Source organism: Equus przewalskii, chromosome 1 (genome assembly GCF_037783145.1).
Source record: "Equus przewalskii isolate Varuska chromosome 1, EquPr2, whole genome shotgun sequence".
Lineage (NCBI taxonomy): Eukaryota > Metazoa > Chordata > Mammalia > Perissodactyla > Equidae > Equus > Equus przewalskii.
In genome coordinates, this window is record NC_091831.1 from 57708131 (window position 1) to 57729663 (window position 21533).

The 21533-nt window shown below is 49.4% G+C and overlaps 1 protein-coding gene across 12 annotated transcripts in view; it reads left to right on the plus strand.

Moving 5' to 3' along the window:
• The window catches only part of HK1 (hexokinase 1), a 105914-nt gene that overhangs the window by 76278 nt on the left and 8103 nt on the right, over positions 1-21533 (plus strand). For all 12 annotated transcript variants that reach the window (XM_070564640.1, XM_070564603.1, XM_070564658.1 and 9 more), the window contains 10 exons: positions 1200-1295; positions 1912-2011; positions 2125-2308; positions 8494-8649; positions 11034-11267; positions 13438-13742; positions 15157-15305; positions 15619-15738; positions 17049-17144; positions 19181-19280. In XM_070564640.1, coding sequence (XP_070420741.1) covers positions 1200-1295; positions 1912-2011; positions 2125-2308; positions 8494-8649; positions 11034-11267; positions 13438-13742; positions 15157-15305; positions 15619-15738; positions 17049-17144; positions 19181-19280 — 1540 coding nt within the window. The remainder of the gene's footprint in view (positions 1-1199; positions 1296-1911; positions 2012-2124; positions 2309-8493; positions 8650-11033; positions 11268-13437; positions 13743-15156; positions 15306-15618; positions 15739-17048; positions 17145-19180; positions 19281-21533) is intronic.

Sequence of the window (21533 nt, forward strand, 5' to 3'; positions counted from 1 at the left end):
TAGATCAGTGTCTTATTCCACAGAGCAGCGAAGTGACCCCCAGAGGAGTTAGGGGAACTGCCCACCAGGAAATGGGCAGAAGTGTGGAAATAGGACCAGGTCTACAGATTTTTAACCTCACAGTCTTTTTACAAGACCATGTTCTCTGACGCTTTCTGGGGGGTGGGGTTAAGGGAAGAATGCAGAGCATCCGGGGGTTTTGGAGCGCCTGGCTTAGCTGCAGGCTGCTGCTGAGCACAGAACCACAGCTTCTCCCAAGTGCTCGCCCTTCCCAGTGCATCCTCCAGGCTCTGTGGCTTTTGCAGTGAGCGAGGGCGAGCTCCCTATCCCTGGGTGGCCCCGGAGGCCTGTCGGGCCTGAGCAGCAGCTCTTCGCAGCCCTGCCACATTTGCAGCAACTTTCTCCATTCAGAGAAGAACTCTCAAGTATAACAATTATTTTTCTTTTCTGGTATCTTTGATTTTAAAAAAAAAATACAAAAGCAATATGTAAGACTATTGAAATAATAGAAAGATATAAAGCAAAAAGTAAAATTCCTACCCTTGCACATTCCAAGTGAATAACCATTGGCTATCTATCCTTCTTGATGCTTCTCTATTAATATACAAACAGAAATGGATCATATTATACAAACAGTGGAGTCATAGCTTACAAATGGGAGTTAAATTCCTAAGTTGGGGAAGAGGCATAAATGAGATATAGTCAATATTATCCTTAAATCTCTAGGACCTGGCTCTTAAAAGCTCAGGAGCCAAGAATTATCTTAGCATTTCGTTTTTCTTCCCAATTTGGCTCTGACTTTCTTTTCCTGGGGCTATGGAAGCCAAGGTCTGATTTGAGAGGAAGGGTGATCAGGTAGTAACAGGATTTCTCTTGTTCTCTTCTTTAATGAAGTCTGGCTGTGCAGTTGACACCCAGTTAGATTTGCATGCTGCCTGACAATACCGTATTGGCCAGCCACTTGCTGGATTCTGGTTTGACCTGCAGGATTTTTCCCATGGCAGCCCCCAGAGAAATCTGTCATGTAGGTGAATGAACAGGAGATGAGACAGTCTGGCCCTGTTCCCCAGTGATCTGGAGTGCATCACTTGTCCCCTCTGGGCCTCTGCTTTGTCACTGTCCTTAAGCAGGCTCCCCAGGGACCTGGGGGTTCTGGAGGCCTCCCAGCCCTCATCAGCCTCATCTGCTCTCTTTTGCAGGCCATCCTGATCACCTGGACAAAGAGGTTTAAAGCGAGCGGAGTGGAGGGAGCGGATGTGGTGAAGCTGCTTGAAAAAGCCATCAAAAAGCGTGGGGTAACTTCTCCTTGGGCCATCTGCCGTGGCCACACAGCGGTGGGGGAGTGTGGGGAGGAGGCTGTGTGCCAAAACAGACCAAGGCCCTTTCCGGGGGGCAGTAATGCATGGCCTGAGGCCTCACGTGGGAGGTCTTGAAGACCTAGGCAGGTGAAAGGTGGGGGTCCACAGTCCAGAAGGTTGGGGGTGGTTCGAAACACAGCTCCCTAAAGTGCTGCCCAAAGGATTCAAGGCCTTGTGCAGGGAATGGCCTCCTTCTGACAGGGCTGGGCTGTGCGGGGAGCTGGCATGGTCAGGTGCGGCCTGCCGCTGCTGGAACAAGGCCAGTCAGCACATGGATGTAGTGGGGTGGTTTGCAGAGGGCTGTGGCTCCGTGAGTAAAATCCACTTGGAAGAGAATCTTAAGCCAAATAATTAAGGGGACCGTGTAGTTTCCATAATTTAATCACTGTGCTCTAATCCAGTTAATTTGAGTGCCCGTAGTAAAGAAAGCCGCACCCCCCACAGGAGCAGTGGTGGCTGTGAAAACGGGAGTTCTGCTGCCATGTCTCTTTAAGGTTGGTGGTCTCTGCCTCCATGTGTGATTGGACGGTGACACCCCGTTATCTGTCCCCAGGATTATGATGCCAACATTGTGGCTGTGGTGAATGACACGGTGGGGACCATGATGACCTGTGGCTATGATGACCAGCACTGTGAAGTTGGGCTCATCATTGGTAACGTCCACCACTTTCCTTGTCCTTCCTTCAGCTGATGTTTCCAGAAGCCACTGCCTCCTCTCATGACTTTGTGTGGCCATCACTTCTGATCTTGTCTGTCTCTCTCCAAGGCACTGGCACCAACGCGTGCTACATGGAGGAACTGAGGCACATTGACCTGGTGGAAGGTGACGAGGGCAGGATGTGCATCAACACGGAGTGGGGGGCCTTTGGGGACGACGGGTCCCTAGAAGACATCCGCACTGAGTTCGACCGGGAGATAGACCGGGGCTCCCTCAACCCTGGCAAACAGCTGTGAGTCCCACCTTTCTTGCTAGTCATCCATATGACGTAGGGGACACTTAAGGAAAGATTTGGGGTAGGAGATGAAAGGGTCAGAGAGCCATTTGGTCAGAATGGGAAAAGCCCATCAAATTTGTAATCTGTATTGCTCCTTTTTTGGATAGATACACAGACGTGGAGTCTGCAACTTTAAAAGCACATTTTAAATGATTTATGTTTGTTTAATTACACTATGATTGTGTCCTTGTAAAACATTTTGAAAATTAAAAGCACAGAAGCGTCAGTGTAAAGCTGAGGTTTACAAACATTTCCGTACACTCTGGTCACTGGCATCGCTGCTCAGGGTGAGAGAGGCCACGGGCTATGAGGGGCAGCTGCCGAGCCGGGGAGAGGGAGTGTCCCTTCCTTCAGCACATATGCCTCAAGCGTTTCGTGTGTGCCGAGCTCTGGGCTAGGCTCTGAGGATACTGAGTAGTGCCTTCCCTTCCAGGACTTGACATCTAGTTGGGGAGACAAGTCACACATGCAAATACCTGTCGTACAGAGGTGTGGGTGGGAGCCATATGAGTCCTACAGACCTTCAGGAGATCAGAGAATGGAGAAACTTCTTCCCTGTCATGTATGGCCAGACGGATCAGAGTTGATATAGAGCATCAGACCTACTGGGCAAGTTGTTTCTGGCCTTGGAGAGCTCCTTGCTGCAAAAGTAGGAGTGACAGTATTCACTAGCTTGGGTTTTGCTTCATTTGAGCTCCTCATTTCCTGAAATGCTTGCTCATATTTGTGATGCTAGCATACTCCTAGCTCTCTCTGATCGACCCAGCCTCCCGGCAGCCTTGTCCTGGAGTTGGATGCTGTGAGCCTGCTGACAGATGTTGACCCATCCTGTTGGCTTCACAGCCTTTATCCTTGTGCCAGAGAGAAACAGGAGTTTACTGATTGTTTTGAAACCCGTCACCCAAAAGATCTCAATACCCTTGGCTGGACGATTGAGCTTTCCACCCAAATTAATGGAACTGCATAAATGGCCAGCCCCCTTCACTGGGGGTGGTGGTAGTGAATAAACTAGGTTTCTCAGTGAGAGGATCCCAAGTTCTTAGACCCAGAGCTCAGCATCTTCTTTGCAGCCTGAGAACTGGGGCTCCAGCTGGGTGATAAAGGGCCCCAGTTCCAAAGCTTTGGCAGTCAAAGGTTTTTTTCTCCCTGATCCACTGACCTAACCCCTATCCTAAAACCTGAAGCTCTTTACTGTGCCTCTTTATACGTCTCACCGGAGGTCTTTGGATGTGCTTGATTGCAGTCCTACCTCAGGCACCTCTGGGGGTGCTCTGTAATATATGGCATTGGCACCATATTACATCTCTAAAATCCTCAGACTCACAGTCCCACGCACATGTGACCCCAGGGGTTTCAGATGAGAGATTGTGTATCTGTAGTTACTGTCAATCACAACCAGAAGTCACCCTTCTCGGCAGAGCAGGTAGGGCAGTTATCTGTGATAACTGAGCAGATATGGCCCAGGCCCTTGTCTCTGTCCTTAGCCCCAGGGTGGGGATCCTGCATGGCTTGGCTAGAAACCTGGACTTCTCTGCCTTCCATTTTGATTTATTCCTGAATTTCTCTAAAGGGCTAAACTGTATCCCCAGGCTGAACTGTGAATTGGCCTCACAGTTGGCTTGCGATAAACATTTTTGGAATGGTGGATACATGGATGGATGGGGGGTGGATGGATGGATGGTGGTTGGGAGGTGGCTGGGTAGATAAACAGGTAATTGGATGAAAGAGTGAAACCTGGGAGGAAGTCAGTTTTCTCTAGTACGCTTCCTTGCTTACTGATTACCGTAAGTCAGGTCTTGTTAAGAACAATTCTGAAGAGATGACAAATTTTTGAGTTGCATCACATACTCCTAGAAATAGGCTATTGCCTGGAGGATTTTTTGCCAAAGGAGATTTTTGCTATTCTCTCAGGCTCCTGCCTGAGTTTTTGGGGTCTTTGCTGTGTCATCTTTAGTGGAATGCTAAATTCTTCAAAACCCTTCTGTCCTCCTTGGGCCAGGAAAGGTGTTTGCTCCATTTGGCTGATGGGGAAATTATGGTACTGGGATAGGCCAAAGCTGGCTCAAGACTCTTTATTGAGGTTTGATCTGGCTTAGGTTTGGGATTTTCTGCCCTGTTTGAAAGTTTGAGGTTTTCAGCGTGAGCTTCCAGAATGTCTAAGAGGCATCCTTCATCATTTATAGACAAAAATCATCAAGGGTGGTCCAGAGGAGTGGATTTTCATCCCTGACCGCACATTAGAATTACAGAGAGGCCTTTAAAAAACATACTGTTGCCCAGGCATCCTCTCACCTACCCGCTTCCCCCCACCCCGATTCCGATTCAGTTGTCCTGGGCTGGGGCCTGGCCTCAGGAGCCGGAAGCCTTCCCAGGTGACTCCAGTTTTTCAGCAGGGTTGGAAATGTAGGTGTGTTCGATTTGTGCAAAGGCTCTCAGTGCCCGGGGGGCGCTAGACGACTACGCACGCACTTACTCATTTGGATTGAAGTTTGCATTTGCTAAGTACCAGGTGTAGGCGGTTGACAGGAAGGCTGTCGTCACGGTAGCTCTGTGGCTCCTGCCTTCATTCGTGACTGCTGTTTGCAGGACCTCAGGAACTGCTGGGAGTATTCAGGACCCCCAGCCTTGGCCCAGGGCTAGAAGGTCTCTCTCTAAAAGGGCTCAGACTGTGGCTTCTCCCCACTGCTCTTACATTCCAGGCCTTGGCTATTCTTGTCACAGACCTGTCTCCTACTGTAGACTTCGGTCACACCTTCGTTCATTTTTAATTCTCCTTCTCTTCCGCTTCTGTCTTCTCCGGCCTCTTGCTCTTCTGTTTTCTCTGTTGCATCTGGAATTTCGAATCCCATTTTCCTGTGATTCCTTATCACATCCTTCAAAATGCAAAGAGACGCCCACCCACAAAACAGCAGCAGCGGGATGGTTTGGCCTGGAGAATACTTTGGCCTAAGTGGTGGTGGAGTAACTTTCACATCTTTTCAAGTCAGCCCTCAAACAGCTTTTCTTGCTGTTGCTCTGCCCGCTCCATAGAACCTCTCAGCAGCTCTAATCCCGGTTAGCGTGACCCCAGACCTCTCCCTCCTTCTCTTCCCTGGGCCACCCATCGGAACAGACCCTGGCTGCCAAGAACTCCCCATTGGTGTGCAAGTCCATGCTCTCCTTGTCTGAATATGATCCTGCACCCTGCCCTTCGCAGCCTCCACAGGCGCTATGGGTCTCAGCCCCGCCTGCCCACCAGAATGGTCATAGGCGTCTGATTGCTGAGAGGCAGATTGTGACTTGCTAGGTTTCACTTGAGCAGAAGGGGAGCTCAGCAGTGGAGAAGGAGCCCTGCCTTCTCTGTGAGCCTTCGGCTTGAGCTGAGTGAGGCTCGTGAGTGGTGTTGTTTCCTCTCATGGGTTCTGGGGACTGGGAAAGGACCATCCCTGGCCTAGAGCTTCCTTTATCTGGAAAAGGGGATGTCAGTATCTATGTATGTAAAAGACCATCATGTAGAAAAGGGAGCGCTCGTTCTGAGTGTCGCCAGAAGGCTGGTTTTAGCTCATCCTGTGGGAAGAACCTGTCCTATTGCACATTGCCCACCAAGGGGGGCAGGCTGCCCAGGAGGAAGTGAGCTGGTGGTGGACAAGCAGAGGGTGGGTTAGGGATGGGGCTAGGTCACTGCTAGCGTGACAGTGTAATAGCTAGCACTTAATGACACTGTCCATGATAGAGGCAGAACAGGACAGTGGTTAGAGCATAGCCTCTGGGGTTAGATTTAACTGGGTTCAAAGTGTGGATCTGCCACTTATTAGCTCTGTAATCAATGGGCAAGTTATGTAACCTCTCTATGCCTCAGTTTCCTCATCTTTGAAATGGAGATAATGATAAAGTCTACATCATAGGGTTGTAATGAGGATGAAGTAAGTTCCTATAGTTATGTGCCACGTAACGACATTTCCGTCAATGACCGACCGCATATATGACGATGGTCCCATAAGATTAGTACCCTGTAGCCTAGATGAGTAGAAGGCTATATACCATCTAGGTTTGTGTAAGTACTACAGGGGAGGAAGAAATTTTCCTCCACACTTTAGGTTCTTCTGGAGGGTCTAAGAAGTAAATCGCCAGGAGACAGATTAACAGGAGAAAAACAAACAAAAGTTTAATAACGTGTATACATGGTAGAAATGGAGGAAAACCAAGTAACTCTCCAAAATGGCCAAAACCCTTACCTTAAAGACCATCCTCAGCTAAAGACGAAAGAGGATGATGTTGGAGGTGGGAGAGTCAGGACTTCATAAGGAAGGCAAGGAATTCACAGGGAGGTGAAAAGGAGCAGATGTTTGGAAAACAAGTGTTTGGCCACAGAGAAACAGAAGAACACAGAGGGAAGCCCAAGAAACAGGCTTTTCTAGGTTCCTCCCTGTCTACCCCCTAGTTCACACTATGCTAAGGTGATAGCTCGCTTCCTGAGACAGGTTTTTTAATCTGAATTCTTTTAGGCAGTTAAGGGGGAGGTAACAAGAAAAACGTTGAGTCTTTTCTTTCTTAAAAATAATCAGCCTAAGATAATCCTCATGTTAAAGAGACACATTTTGGGGTGGCACAATTTGTTCCCCTTCAGTACACTCTGTGATACATGTATGACGGCGAAATCACGTAATGACGTATTTCTCAGAATGTAGCCCTGTCATTAGGTGATGCCTGACTGTCCATGTGAAGTGCTTTATTAAAGTGTGAGATGCGTAGGAAGGACTGTAGCGCTCATTGTTAGCCAGGCACTGTGCACTTTGCCTATATTAACCCGTATCCTCTGTACAGCCACCTTACACGTAGGTTCTGCCATTACCCCCATTATACAAGTGAGGAAACTGAGGCTCAGAGAGGTGAGTAGCACAGTAAGCGGCAGAGCCAGGGCAGTTTGGCACCACTGCAGCTCCTGCCTGCTCTGAGATTCCGGCTCGGGGCTGCCCAGAGGCTGTTCGCACAGGTGCTTGGGGCAGCGACTGGGCAGCCAGCACGCAGAAGGGTGCTTTCCTGCCACAGATCCTTGACACGGCCATGGCTGGGGCAGTCCTGTCTGGTCTTGTCAGGAGCAGGAACAATGGGACTGTGTTTCTTTGCGTCCTGTGTTGATGGGTGAGGGAGGGCCGGGTGCTCAGGTCCCAGCAGCATCCCTGGCTCCCAGGCCTGGCTCTGAATGGAACAGATTGTTTTGCTGTGTCACAGCCAGCTCTGGGTGTGCCAGCTGGGCTCCTGCAAGAGGAGAGGCTGGCCGCTGGGATGTGGAGCTGCCTCTGATCTGTCCTGCTCAGGGCTTCCTCCGGTCCCTGGTCAGCCAGGACTCAGGGGCTCCATCTGGCTCAGATGTGGCATCAAGCCCTGGTTTGTGGCAGCCTCTTCCCTGCCCTGTTGGGCTCAAAATGGCTGCTGCAATTACAGAGTCCACACCTCACACCGCGCCTCCCAGGGGAGGCAAGAGAGCAGATTCCCTCTGTGCTTGGCTCGTGGCTGACCATGGCCAGAGCAGTGGGATGAGCTGATTGGCTTTAAGCTCCTCAGAGCCCTGCCCTGGAGGGTGAGGTCAGAGGGGGAGGAATGAGTTTCCCAAGGCAAATTCTTAATCCTTTTGGCTGGAGGAGGAAAAGATGGATGCCAGGGAGGAGACCAGCAGCAGTGCGTTTCAGCACTGTCATCTACTCAGCCCCGCCTCAGAGAAGACGTTTACCCTGTCTGAGCTGGGAAATGGAGAGGATGCTTCCTGGCCGCCTTCCCACAGGGCTTGGCCACCTCCCTTTAAAAAGCACAGCTTATGTTTTGAAAGAGATGTTCGTATTCTGCTCATTTCTGTCTGGGGGCCATCTCGTCATCCCCAATCTAAAGCCGAACGTTTTCCTGCTTTCCCTGCCTGCCCCTCCCTGGGTGCTCCTCCTCTTGCCCACCCTGGGGCTAGGCATGGGGTCCGATCGCCCCCACCTCCCCGGGCTCCCTGTCTCCTCGTCATTTACTCACCCAGGTGTGTGGTTCTGCTGCCTGTGAGCCTGTGAGGGGAGAGGCGATGTCTTCTCCTTTTGTGTCTGTCCCACTCCTCACGAGTTGCCCCAGTGGTGGGTGCAGACAGAGGAACTGACAAGTGCCTGGGTGCCTTTCTCCTGCAGGTTTGAGAAGATGGTCAGTGGCATGTACATGGGGGAGCTGGTTCGACTGATCCTGGTCAAGATGGCCAAGGAAGGCCTCTTATTTGAAGGGCGGATCACTCCAGAGCTGCTCACCAGAGGGAAGTTTAACACCAGTGATGTGACAGCCATTGAAAAGTAAGTGCCGCCCCTCGAGGCTTTCTGGGGGGCATGGGGCAGAGAAGAGCCACAGGTCTCTCCTTACCACCGAGTCCTGGTTTGGTGGGCTTCTCTCTCAAGAATTGCAGGGCTTTCTGGCTCAATCTCCCCTCTCTTAGCTGACCCATCCTGGGCTGGTCTCCTGTAGGCACCTAGCGGCAGCTCATTAAAGAACGTTCTAGTTAACTAGCAGCAAATGCTTCGTGGATGATTTAGCGACAAAAGCTGCCTCTTCTTCACTGCTCCCCCTCACCTCCACCCCCTCCCCAAGTGAGATTAGAGTCCAGGGAGCAGGTGACTGCAGTGGTGGAGAAGGCGCTGACCGAGCCTGGGGCCTGGGCTCGGAATGCCCTCCTGTTCTATCAGGACCTTCTCCAGACTGTTCCAGGGAACCCTAGTGACCTCAAGCTAATTGGGTGTTCCCTGAAGAAGGGGTGCTGTGGCCAATAGGGTGGGGACATACTCATATTTATCCTCCCTTTACGCTAATTATTAGCATATTAAAGAAAACTTAGTTCACTGTGGTTAACTCGGTCATTCCCCAAACTTCTTTTGTGCCTGAAACACCTCTCCCCTGTGCCTCCCCACACACATTCTCTCCCCTGTTAACAGCCAGAAGAAGTGTCCCCTGGCACAAGTTTGAGAAACATTGGTTAACGGATGAGACAGGACTGATAGACATAGGACAGCATCCAACCAGCAACCTGACTGCTACCATTTGGCCTCAGCATAAGAAACCCAGACTTCTCTGCCTCGATGGTTATTCGCGGGCCTTCACCCAAGAGGGAAGAAGGAAAACTTGATTCTGTGGCAAATTGACGTAGTCGGGTGCCTCTGAGTCTAAAGGACTCCTGTCTTGTGGCTGGCTTCCAGGTGCCACCAGGTTCTGTTCCTGGTTTGGGAGACTCTGTGTAGCTGTGTCAGGCTACCTGCTTAAATATAGGGCTAGTGCTAGAAATGCCCTTTCATCTCTGCACGAAGCCGTCATTCCCACTGCCCCTGCTGTGTCCTGGAAATTCAGATCGAGCCAGTGGCTTTACAGCTCTGGCTCCTGGGAGAAGATGCCCGTCAGCTGGCTTGGTGGTTAGAGAAGGAGGCTGGTGGAAATGGAAGGGAGTTGATCTGGACTTACTCTTCTGTCACGTCGGTGTGACATTTGTCCCAGTATCACTCTCCTTCAGGAGCGATTGGTACAGTGCCACAGTAAGCAGGCAGCCGTGCCCCTGCCTGGACTGGGGAGTCCAGCCATGTCTCTTCTTAAGGTTCCTGGTCAGCTGCTGGGAGGGGAGGGGAGCAGGAGGCTCATGGCTTGTCTTCCAAGTCATCAACAGAGTCAGGAAATACCTGCCTTCCTCTTGGCCTGCTTCTGGTGTTGGCTCTTTGGTTACCAAGAAACAAAAACCCGTTTGAACTAGCTCAAGAGAGCATGTATATTGTAATAAAGGCTATCTCAGAAAACATCCCACCAGGGCAGGTGTTAGAAGCATTCTCTTTAAAATCGGGAGCAAGACAGTAGCACTGGTTTCTATCCAGCATTGTCCTGGAGTCTTAGCCAGTGTTTAAAAAAAAAAAAGAAAAAGAAATTAAAAGCATAAGAATCGAAACAAAGAGGAAGTAAAAGTGTCATTCTTTGCAGATGGTAATTGTATGGAACACTGAAAGATACCTAGAAAGTGAATAGAATAGCAGGAGAGGTTAGGAAGCTGTCTGGAGATAAGATAGAAAATTATTGCCTATACACTGGCAGTAATTAAAATATGTATATATTAAGCCTTTTATTTTAGAATATTTTTGGATTTAGAGAAAAATTGCAAAGATAGATAGTACAGGGTGATCTCACATATCCCTCAGCTGCTTTCCCCCATTGTTAGCACTTTACTGTGGTGCATTAAAGGAAAAAAAACGTATGTATACATATTTTTAAAAGACACCATCTACAATAGTAACACAACTATAAAGTACCTCAGAATGAATCTAACAAAAGACATACAAAGCATGTATGCAGAAAATTAAAATCTCACTGGAAAACATTAAGGAAGAACATGTAAGTGTCCAGGGGCAGCTCACAGACCCAAAGAAGCAGCTACTTCTCCACCTGTTCAGAGACCGTGTGGTCTCACCTCTCCACTCCTCTCCATGGTCCTGGCATGTCAGAAACCAGCCTAGTACAGTTTCCTCCTACCACCGGGTATTTCTTATGGAGGAGAACCCTTCTCACACTCTTCTCAAGCATTCGACTGTCTTAATCCCATCCTATACACGCATGGTAAATGGAGTTCACCTTTCCAGAACTTTCGAACCTCACTACTTTGCACTGCCTGACGTGGTCCTTAACTCAAAAGTATTGACCTCTAACCTCACAGGAATAAGGAAGGCCTCCACAATGCCAAAGAAATCCTGACCCGCCTGGGAGTGGAGCCGTCTGATGACGACTGTATTGCAGTCCAGCACGTGTGTACCATTGTCTCATTTCGCTCTGCCAACCTGGTGGCTGCAACGCTGGGCGCCATCTTGACTCGCCTTCGAGATAACAAGGGCTCACCCAGGCTGCGGACCACGGTTGGTGTCGACGGGTCTCTTTACAAGACGCACCCACAGTGAGTCTGCCCTTTGCTATAATTGGCATTCAGTACCCTTTTGGGCTAAAGACCTTCTCCAGAGGTCAGACTTTTGCACCTAGTGAAAGTTTTTTGGCAGATAGGACAATACCTAGTTCTTGGCAGAAAGGTCAGAGTTGCCTTGTGGGGAAGTATCCAGCCCTCAGCCGATACTCGCTGGTGTTGCTTCTACCCTGCACTGTCGTCTCTCCTTGTTTCCTAAGTCTTGTTAGAGATGATAGCTGCCAGGAGCACTGAGTGGAATGTGTCTGTATTTTAAATTCTCTTGCTTGTCTGCATTTCATCAGGGACCTTCATCATCATCATGGCCTGGGTCGTAGGTGCAGTGCTCATTCTTGCTTTAGAAGCTCCTGTGAAAGTCCTCCAAAGCCTCAGACATTACTTTTTAAAATGGGCAACTTGTCAACGCTTTGCCTCTGAGAGCCAGAGAGAAGTCGTCAGCAGTCCCTGCTGTTGATAAAGGCTCCTCACCACGCTGCCGTCCCATCTCTTGGACGCCTTAGCTTCACAAGCCTTCTGTGGCTACTGAGAACACGGCTTGTACCTTTTAAAAGGCTAAAAATTAATTCTAAGTCTTTATATACTAAATTTTAACAGTAACTGCCTGTGGCATGACTTTTTGTACAGGACCTCAGATTTTTTTCCCCACTGTATATGTGATGTGCATGGAAAGTGCCTTGCAGATAATACAGTACCTTCACACCCAGTTCTCATGACAGTTTAAACAAATGTTGGTTTAAATTGAAACGGTTCTGTGTTGCTGAGGGCGTAGGGTTTGAGCTAGTTAGATTTCTTATCTGCCAAGTTCATAATTTTATTTCCTTGTATTCTTAAACTATTTGTAAAATTCTTGATAATAAAACTAACCATCTTTTGGTTGGGGGGGTTCTTGGCAAATTTTTGGACAAGAATGCTTAGGGATTTGCAATATCACATTAAAAAATTTTTTTAATTGTGGTAAAATATACGTAATATAAAGTTTACCGCCTTAACCGTTTTTGAATGTACAGTTAAGTACACTCACACTGTTGTGCAGCCATCACACGAGCCATCTCCAGAACTCTTCATCTGCAACATCACATTTTTTTTTTTTTAAAGATTTTATTTTTCATTTTCTTCCCCAAACCCCCCCGGTACATAGTTGTGTATTTTTAGCCGCGGGTCCCTCCAGTCCTGGCACGTGGGACGCCGCCTCAGCCTGGCTTGATGAGCGATGCCATGTCTGCTCCCAGGATCCGAACCAGCGAAACCCTGGGCCGCCGAAGCAGAGTGGGCGAACTTAATCACTTGGCCACGGGGCCAGCCCCCCAACATCACATTTTTAAAAATGACTTTGATTAAATGTTTTTTGTTTCAGAAGTAACGTATATTTGGTATAGAAACCTTAGCTAGTTCAAAAAATTACCAACAGAATAGTCATTTTTAATCTCACCCCCTGGAGTTGACCACTGTTAATATTTTGGGGTTCTGGTTTCTCTGGTTCCTTTTGGCAGTCAGCCTTCCATATTTACAACAGACCACACCCTTTGAGAAAGTTCCATGTCTTACTGAGAAAAAGTCCTCTTCTAGCCACTAAAACATGTCTAGACTCTTGGAGGCAGCAAGGGGAAGGGCCAAGTGATAATAAAAAACAAGAGCGATTATTTATTGAGACCTTCCTCAGCGCTGGTTACTAATCTTAGCATTTAATGAACTCATTTGGTTCTTACCACATCACTGTCAGCCAGATTCTGTCATCCTCCTTGACTCCGAGGTTAAGTGATGGGCCCAAGGTCACCTAATGTGGACGTGGTGGAGCTCACCCTTGTCTCCTGATCTGACTTCAAGCACTGGGCTCTTGACTGCTGTGCTGCATTATCTCCTTGTCATGGTGGAGGACAGAATTGGACCCTGAATTTTCTGTAGTCAGTACTCGTATAATAATGAGAATCCTCTCCTTTTCTGTATGACTGGGCCATTTCATTTTTCCTTTTTACCTGTCTGCATTTGCTGGCTTTTCTATAGTAGATGTGTATGACTTGTGTCAAGAGAAAAGAAAGTGTAGAAAATGGAATGAAAGCGTGGGAAAAGAAAGAAAGGGGTACTGGGAGTCCCTGAAAGATGGCTCAGTCCAGCTGTTGTGGCGCATCCACCCTCCTCCCACCCCCAGGTATTCCCGGCGTTTCCACAAGACTCTGAGGCGCCTGGTGCCCGACTCCGATGTACGTTTCCTCCTCTCGGAGAGTGGCAGCGGCAAGGGGGCCGCCATGGTGACTGCAGTGGCCTATCGCCTGGCTGAGCAGCACCGCCAGATAAAGGAGACCCTGGCCCACTTCAGCCTCACCAAGGATATGCTGCTGGAGGTGAAGCGGAGGATGCGGGCCGAGATGGAGATGGGGCTGAGGAAGCAAACGAACGACCGGGCCGTGGTCAAGATGCTGCCCTCCTTTGTCCGGAGCACTCCAGATGGGACCGGTGAGGGCGTCTTTTTGGGGCTCGGGCCCCTCCTGCTTCTCACACCGATGGCCGGGTCACAGTGGGGCTACAGGGAGGTTGGCTCCTCCGATGGATGCATGATTTTGGCAAGAGCTAGAAACTCACTCACACCTCTCTTTTTCTGTTTTTACCACTGACTTGCCACATGTTGACAGTTGACTTCCCCGGTCAGGCTTCCAGGGCAAGTGCCATCTTAAAACCACAGCCTACTTGGAATTAGGAAGTGTTCTTAAAAGAACGAGGCTGGGCAAATCCCACAGCACTGAGATTGCTCTGGGTTCTCTGACAAATACAGTAAACCAGCAGGAGGATAAACACCCGTTGGACCCTTCCTGAGCCCTGACAGGGTGTGTGTGAGGCAGACAGGGGCCTGGGGATTTTACACCAGGCAGGTTCGAGAACAGAATCCAGCCCTTCTTGCTGACCTTGCTGGTCCTCGTTGGAGCTGAGCGCTCTGGGGACTCTGAAGGGCTCTTTGGGTGGGTCCTCACAGTAATGAATGTTGGTGGTATGAATGTCCTACCTGTAAGTTACTTACTATTGCATTATAGTTTTGCATTATAAACCACCCTCAAATATACTGCCTTAAAACAGCAACCATTTATTATTGCTCATGCGTCTGTGGGTCAGCAATTTAATATTGCTCATCTGGGCCAGGCTCAGCTCATCTCCGCTGGACTCATTCATGTGTCTGTACTTGCTGGTGGGTCAGCTGGGAGGCCTCCCTCCCAGGCCCAGCAGTTGGCTGTCTGTCAGCGGGGGTGCAGGAGTGCCTGGCCATGTGTCTCATCCTGCTGCGGACCACTGGGCTTGTTCACATGGTAGCAGCAGCATCCGCGAGGGAGAGGGAAGACTTCAGAGCCTCTTGGAGGCCTAGGCTGGGTCTGGCTCAGCTTTGCTTTTGCCACACTCCATTAGCCAAAGCAAATCATAAGGCCAGGCCAGATCCAAGGGGAGAAGAAATAGACTCCATCTTTTGATAAGAAGAACTGCAAAGTCACTTTGCAAAGAAGCATGCATACAGGGAGGGAGTGATGGGGATCACTTTTGCAAACAACGACATAAATTATTAATTTTTATATGAGGTTCCCTAAAGTCAGGTCATTGTTGCCAAGCTTTTTAGTAACCCTGGTGAAGTTTGTTTATTGTGACAGCTGATTCATCCGTGGGACCTTTTGTCCTTCCAGTGTGGCTCAGAGGTTGCGGTGGTCAGTGAGTTAGTGCCCACCCTTCTCTGAGCCTGACCTGTGTGCTGGAGGGAGGACTTAAGAGCGTCTCCCTTGTGGTTGACATGAGGGTTCCCGCCTTGAAAGTCTGGAGTCTTCTGGTTGCTGGCTGCCAAGAGGTAAAACTAAGCTATTTTTCATCTTTTTTGTGCTCTTGACCACAACAGAGCATGGTGACTTCTTGGCCCTGGATCTTGGAGGAACGAATTTCCGTGTCCTACTGGTGAAAATCCGTAGTGGGAAAAAGAGAACGGTGGAAATGCACAACAAGATCTATGCCATTCCTGTTGAAATCATGCAGGGCACTGGGGAAGAGGTGAGACGGTTTTGCTTTTACACCACCGTGGTGTGTGTATTTCACACACATGACCAGAGGCACTGGTGGTCCCCAAAACCTGCCATGGGGGGATGCCCGCAGCTGTGCACTTGTGTCCCTGTGGCCTGAAAGCTCAGGTACTTCGAGCCATGCTGTGCTTAGGGTGCTCGGGGGGCTGTGAAGATCCTGGGGAGGGGGGACTTGCTCTGCACGTCTCAGGGTGTATGTTGTGTGTTGTGTGTGTGTGTGTGTGTGTGTGTGCACTGAAAGTGTGACTCCGGAGGGCACGAGTAATCCCTTTTTTTCCCTAAAGCTGTTTGACCACATAGTCTCCTGCATCTCTGACTTCCTGGACTACATGGGGATCAAAGGTCCCAGAATGCCCCTGGGCTTCACGTTCTCATTCCCCTGCAAGCAGACGAGCTTGGACGCGGTGAGTGCCTCTCCTCCAGGGGTCAGAGGGCAGCCAGCACTGACTGCCCTGTGGCCAGCGTGAGCTGGCTCTTGAGGCCTCCTCCAACCTTGGTGTCATCCCCCTATGTCTGGGATGGCTCAGGTGTCTTAACGGGTTGACCCAGGCTTTATGCCACACCCTCCGGTGCATTCTAAGACTCTACTCTTACCATTTAAAGCACTCACCTCTTCTGGGGAAGCCTCCGGTCCTTCAGGCAAAAAGAATCTTGCCCTCCTCAGTGTTCCCTGTTCCTTCGAATGTTGCCTCATTATAGCGCTTTTTACATAGTTATTAGTGATTACGCCTTTCTTTTGTGCCACAGCTGTGCTCCTTGAGCGAGGATCTGTGTTCCTCGCATGCCCTTGGCGCAGCGTCCCATCAGGAGATACGTAATAAATGTTTGTTCAGTAAATGGGACGAAGCAGGGTCCGCTCAGGGCTGGAGCACCTGCTGAGTACTAAGTGCTGGGTACCCAGCTGAAGGTTACAGTTCCTGTCCCCAGGAGGCCCCAGTGCAGTGGAGGGTCGCAGCCTTCCACCGGCACCTCCAGCGCCGCGCTAAGGGCCGTCGTGGGGGTGGGGCATGTTCTGTGCACAGGGAGGAGGTTGTGCAGAGTCACAGGCAAGACTGAGCCTGCTGTGCCAGAACAGCCGTGGGTGCCCCTGTGCATCGCAGGTGGAGCAGGCCCTGGTGGCATCATGTCACACAGGGCCTTAGGGCAGGGTTTAAGGCTTGTGATTGGCAGCACTAGGGAAGCTAGGTAGGGGCCCCTGCCACTGGAAGCCGGTTAATCCAGTCACTCTGCTGACTTGGGGCTTTTTTCTTCTTAAGCCCTTCAATATCTCAGCAGTTAGATCCATATAAACTCATTTTTTTGCAGTTTCTAAAGTTCTGGTGAATTTTAAAGCGGTTCACTTATCCGTCACCGTGATGAGCACCCACCCAGCACGGGTGCACTGCAGTCCGCTCAGACCTAGAGTTTACTTTAGGTAGTAACAGCGTTCCTAAAAATTCGCATTTCTCCACTTATGTTGTTGGCAAATTATTCTTCAGGGGTGCTGGTTGGTTATACCAGGGCAGTACCATGAACCTTCTATGCCTCAGTTTCTCTGTCTGTGGAGTGGGGATGAAGAGGACTATTGGCATTTTGTTGGTTTGTGTCTCAGATGTCCCAGCCGTCTTGCTGCAAACTCTCAGCACATGTTTGCTCAGGAGGGAGGGAGCGAAACTGTGAATTCTGCCCAGAGGGGTGATTGCCCAGGACTCTCTTGGTGCCTTTCCTGTTTCAGGGAATTTTGGTCACCTGGACGAAGGGTTTTAAGGCAACCGACTGCGTGGGGCATGATGTAGCGACCTTACTAAGGGATGCGGTCAAAAGGAGAGAGGTATGTTTTTTAAGATCTTGAATGTTTTTTCAGGTGATAAAAAATTGTACTTGATTGTCATAAAGAATTCAAACAATACAGAAGTGTGTGACCTGGATAATAAAAGTTCCCCCAGCGGTCAGCAGTATAACAGGTGAATAGTTTTGTGTTGTTAAAGGATAGTTTGTTTAAGAAAGGTAAAATCCTAGTGGGGGCCAGCCCAGTGGTGCAGCGGTTAAGTCGCACGTTCTGCTTCGGTGGCCCGGGGTTCACTGGTTCGAATCCCGGGTGTGGACATGGCACCACTTGGCAAGCCATGCTGTGGTAGGCATCCCACATATAAAGTAGAGGAATATGGGCACAGATGTTAGCTCAGGGCCAGTCTTCCTCAGCAAGAAAGAGGAGGATTGGCAGCAGATGTTAGCTCAGGGCTAATCTTCCTCAAAAAAGAAAAAGAAAAAGAAAGGTAAAATCGTGAGTCTTCTGCAGATGGAGAAAGAGAAAAGCAGGCCCTGGCAGCTGGGCCCAGCCTGGCCCTTCCCGGCAGGGCTTGGTGTCGTCCTGTGGAACAAACAGTTCAGCAGAGCACAGATTCTCATGGCCGCTCGGTGACTGTGATGGAACTGACAGGAGGAGAGCACTCCATAATCCCGTCAGAACTCAGCACACACTAGAGAATCCCCTCCTTCCTGACAGCGTCCAGTCCTGAGCAAATGCCCATTCTCTGAACCCTCCCTAAAACCACCAGCGCACCTCAAGTCCTATAATGAGTGCTTTCTGACATCTGAGAACAGCCCACGGGATGTGTTCTCCCGTGTTGTAACCAGTCTCTACGCCCTGGTTTGTTCGACTACAGGTATGTTTCTCATGGACTTTGGCTGGAGGACATTGACAAGGTCTAAAATGAAAAATTCTAAAGATTTTATTTAAGTCATTAATTAATGAGGGAACCAATAAGAAGTAAAAAAAAAACCAGTTCAAACATCTCCAGTTCAGAAGAGCAGACACATACATAGTTAATCAGGAAGGCTGAAATGAATGGGTTTGAAAGAGGGATCGGTTGCACCTGGAAGAGTATGTTAGACAACAGCTGATGTTTCATTGAAAAGAAACCTGATGATTTATTTTTGCTCATTGTACAACTCTTAGTGTTAGTGTTCTTCCAACTTACTTTCCATGCATCACCAACACACATAGCCACCTTTTTTCCCTTCTTTTTTTGTTTTGTTTCTCCCCAAACCTTCAGGACATAGTTGTATATTCAAGTTGCACGTCCTTCTAGTTCTGTGTGAGCTGCTGCCACCGCACAGCTAGGGACAGACAGGTGGTATGGTTCCGTGCCTGGGAACCGAACCTGGACTGGCAAAGCGGAGTGTGCCGAATTTTAACCACTAGGCCATCAGGGCTGGCCCCCCACATTTTTTTTTTTTTGGTGATGGAAATCATATCATATATACTATATTACAACTTGCTTTTTCCATTTAATGTGAAACAGGCATCTTTTCACGTCACTCCATATAGACCAACCTCATCCTTTTTCTTGGCTCCACAGGATTCCAGTGTTTGCCTAAACCGTGATTTCCATAGCCCCCTTTGATCTATATTTGGGTTTTTTCTCTTTCTGGCTCATGCAAGTCATGCAGTAAATATCCTTGTGTATACGTTTGCGTACTTGCAGGACAGATTCTGAGAAATTTCCATTTTGCCCTCTGAAAGGCTATAACACTTTAAACTCCCAAGAGAAGAAGTTATTCGGCCATTGTCTCTTTGCTCCATTCAACAGTTCCCTCTGGGCTGCCTCTCCAGTACTCAGTACTGTCTGTGAAATGGGTAGAATACCTCCTTTCTTTAGATCTCAGACTTCAGATATGTCATTGATGGTAGGTGTTTAGTCAGTGGAGGAGCATTTACTTGCCTTTTAAAGGCTGAGAAGAAAACTACTTCAGATCATGCACTGTGGGCGTTCTGACTGCCGTGCAGCGGAGCGAGCCTGCAGAATTCAAGCCTGCCCCGCTGTCCCTCCCCTAACGCTAAAGCCGTGTCCTTTCTTTCCAAAGGAATTTGACCTGGACGTGGTGGCTGTGGTCAACGACACGGTGGGCACCATGATGACCTGTGCTTATGAAGAGCCCACCTGTGAGGTTGGACTCATCGTAGGTGCGTGTCCTGGAAGGTCATGCTCTTCGGGGCAGCAAAGGCTGCATTTTCCTGTTTTGTGGGGCCTCGAGCCAGCAGCTCAGCCCTCTTTGTGAGACAGTCTATCTGACAGTACTGGCCCCTTACCACCACCACTGTTCCCTCCTGGACCCAGGCTCTCCAGGGCTCTCCCCTCTCCAACACCTACGCCCACAAGGCTTCGTGCTAATTGTGACTAGACTGTGTAGAACAGAGCTCTCCGGGGAGAAGGCCCCAGATGGCTGACACGGCTTGGCTGGATGGGGTGGGAGTGCCTTTAGCCAGCAGAGCTGCTCTACTGGGCTTGTGTGGAGGCGCTCTGGGCAGTTGTTGAGGCGGGGAGCCTGCAGCTGGGAAGAAAGCCGAGCCCACTTCCTCTCCTGCCTGTGGGAAAGAGCCAGAGAGTAGTCTTGGGTACCATTTTGCCTTCAGCAGCCACTGTCAGTGAGCGGTCCTGCTGAAGTGGGTTGCGGAGGAGTTACCTGGTGGTTTTGTAGGTTGTTCCTTAGAGTCCAAGCGCGTTAGGGGCCTGGGCCTTGAGAGCACATAATTCCTGAAGTGTGTTAATTTGGGCTGTGAGAAAACCGTTTGTCCACTTGAGCGGCTTCTAGTGTCAGGGGATGCTGGGAAAAGGCTCCTTTCTAGCCAACATCTGGAGACCCTACCTGGACAGGGAGGGGTGGCACCCTGCTGTGTAGACCTTTTGCTGAGTGTCTGGGAGATCAGGATAAGGCCCCAGCAGGCTGCCCTCCTGGTGCCAGGAAGACCTTTTCATTGTTAAACGACTTTTGGCACCTGTGGAAATTCAGAAAACTAGGGAGCAGCACCGGGTGAAAGACTGTTTGGGCCTGGCTCTTGTTCCTTCCTTTCTTTTGCCAAACTTTCTTCCTCACCCCGCCCCTCCCTCTCTTCTGTTTGTGAATGGGCTTAGGTATGAAATGCACAGCTAGAGTGACACAGCACATTCTCCACTTCCAGGCCAGGCCTAGCCTTCCTGCCAGGAGGGAGGTAGGGCCCGCCCAGTCCGGGGCCAGCCTATTAGCTGTTCCTGGCACCGGGCTGGGGCGGGCTTCTCCACAGCGCCAGCTGTATTCAAAGCCACTTTTTCCTTCTCCCATTCTTCACTCAGAACTCCCATGGGCAAGAAGTATAGTTTAAATGTCTTGGCTCTTTTTCTACCTCTCTGCCATTTCTGGGGTTCCTCTTCTCTCAGTTTTATACTTTGGGCAAAAGAGAGCAGAGAAAACAAAAAACAAAAAGCAAAACAAAAGTAGTCCAGTCAGAAATATCTGCAAAATTCTACTTAAGTTTCTTTAAAGGGGATGAAAATGACCAAAGCCCTTTTGATCTAGCCTTTAAGGATGCCCTTGTGTTCCCTAATGATGTTGAAAGCCTGTCTACATCCCCATCCCACCTGGGATGGGTTGATGGCACTCTAGGGCCTTGCTACCAAAAGTGTGGTCTGTGGGCCAGCAGCATCAGCATCACCTGCAAGCTTGTTAGAAATGCAGAGTCTCAGGCCCTGCCCCAGGCTTCCTCAATCATAATCTACATCTTAATAGGCTCCCCACGTGGTTCAGGTACATGATAAAATATCTGTGTGAAGGACTCCTTGGTTGGTTGGGTTTTTAAATTTCCAGTCCATTCACTGAGACAAGGCCAATCACCACAAGCTTGGATGTCATGGCAATTAAAACTGCTGTGAAAATTTTAGAATGCATCTTCTCAGTTTCTGTACTTAACTCCTCATGGATGAGAACAGCAAACAGTCTGTGGTCCCACCCCAGTCCTCGGGGGGCCACAGTCTGGGTAGCCCTGCTCTGGGGAGTTTAAGGGGGAAATCAAAGGCTCCTGAGCCCCTGGAATCCACCTGTCAGTTTGTGTGTGTACAGTGTGTGGGTATGCCCAGGGAAACGTTCCTGTCCTCAGGAGCATCATCAGATTTCCAAAGAGGTCTGTGATACCAAAATGGTGAGGACCCATCGCTTTAGAAAGGCGCCCTTGAAATGCTGAGGACGCTGTCCTTCCCTGAACTAACTCTGGGCTTCATTCTGGAACACAGAGGCGAGTTTATTGAGCAGGCATAGTCCACGCCCATCCTTGATAAGAAAAGATAGGTGAACATCCATGTATGATAGTAGACAATGCCCCAGTATAGTATACTGTGTGTGAGTATATGTGTGTGTGTGATGAGCGGGGGAGGGGGGAAAGAGAAATATCTTTCCAATCTGAATA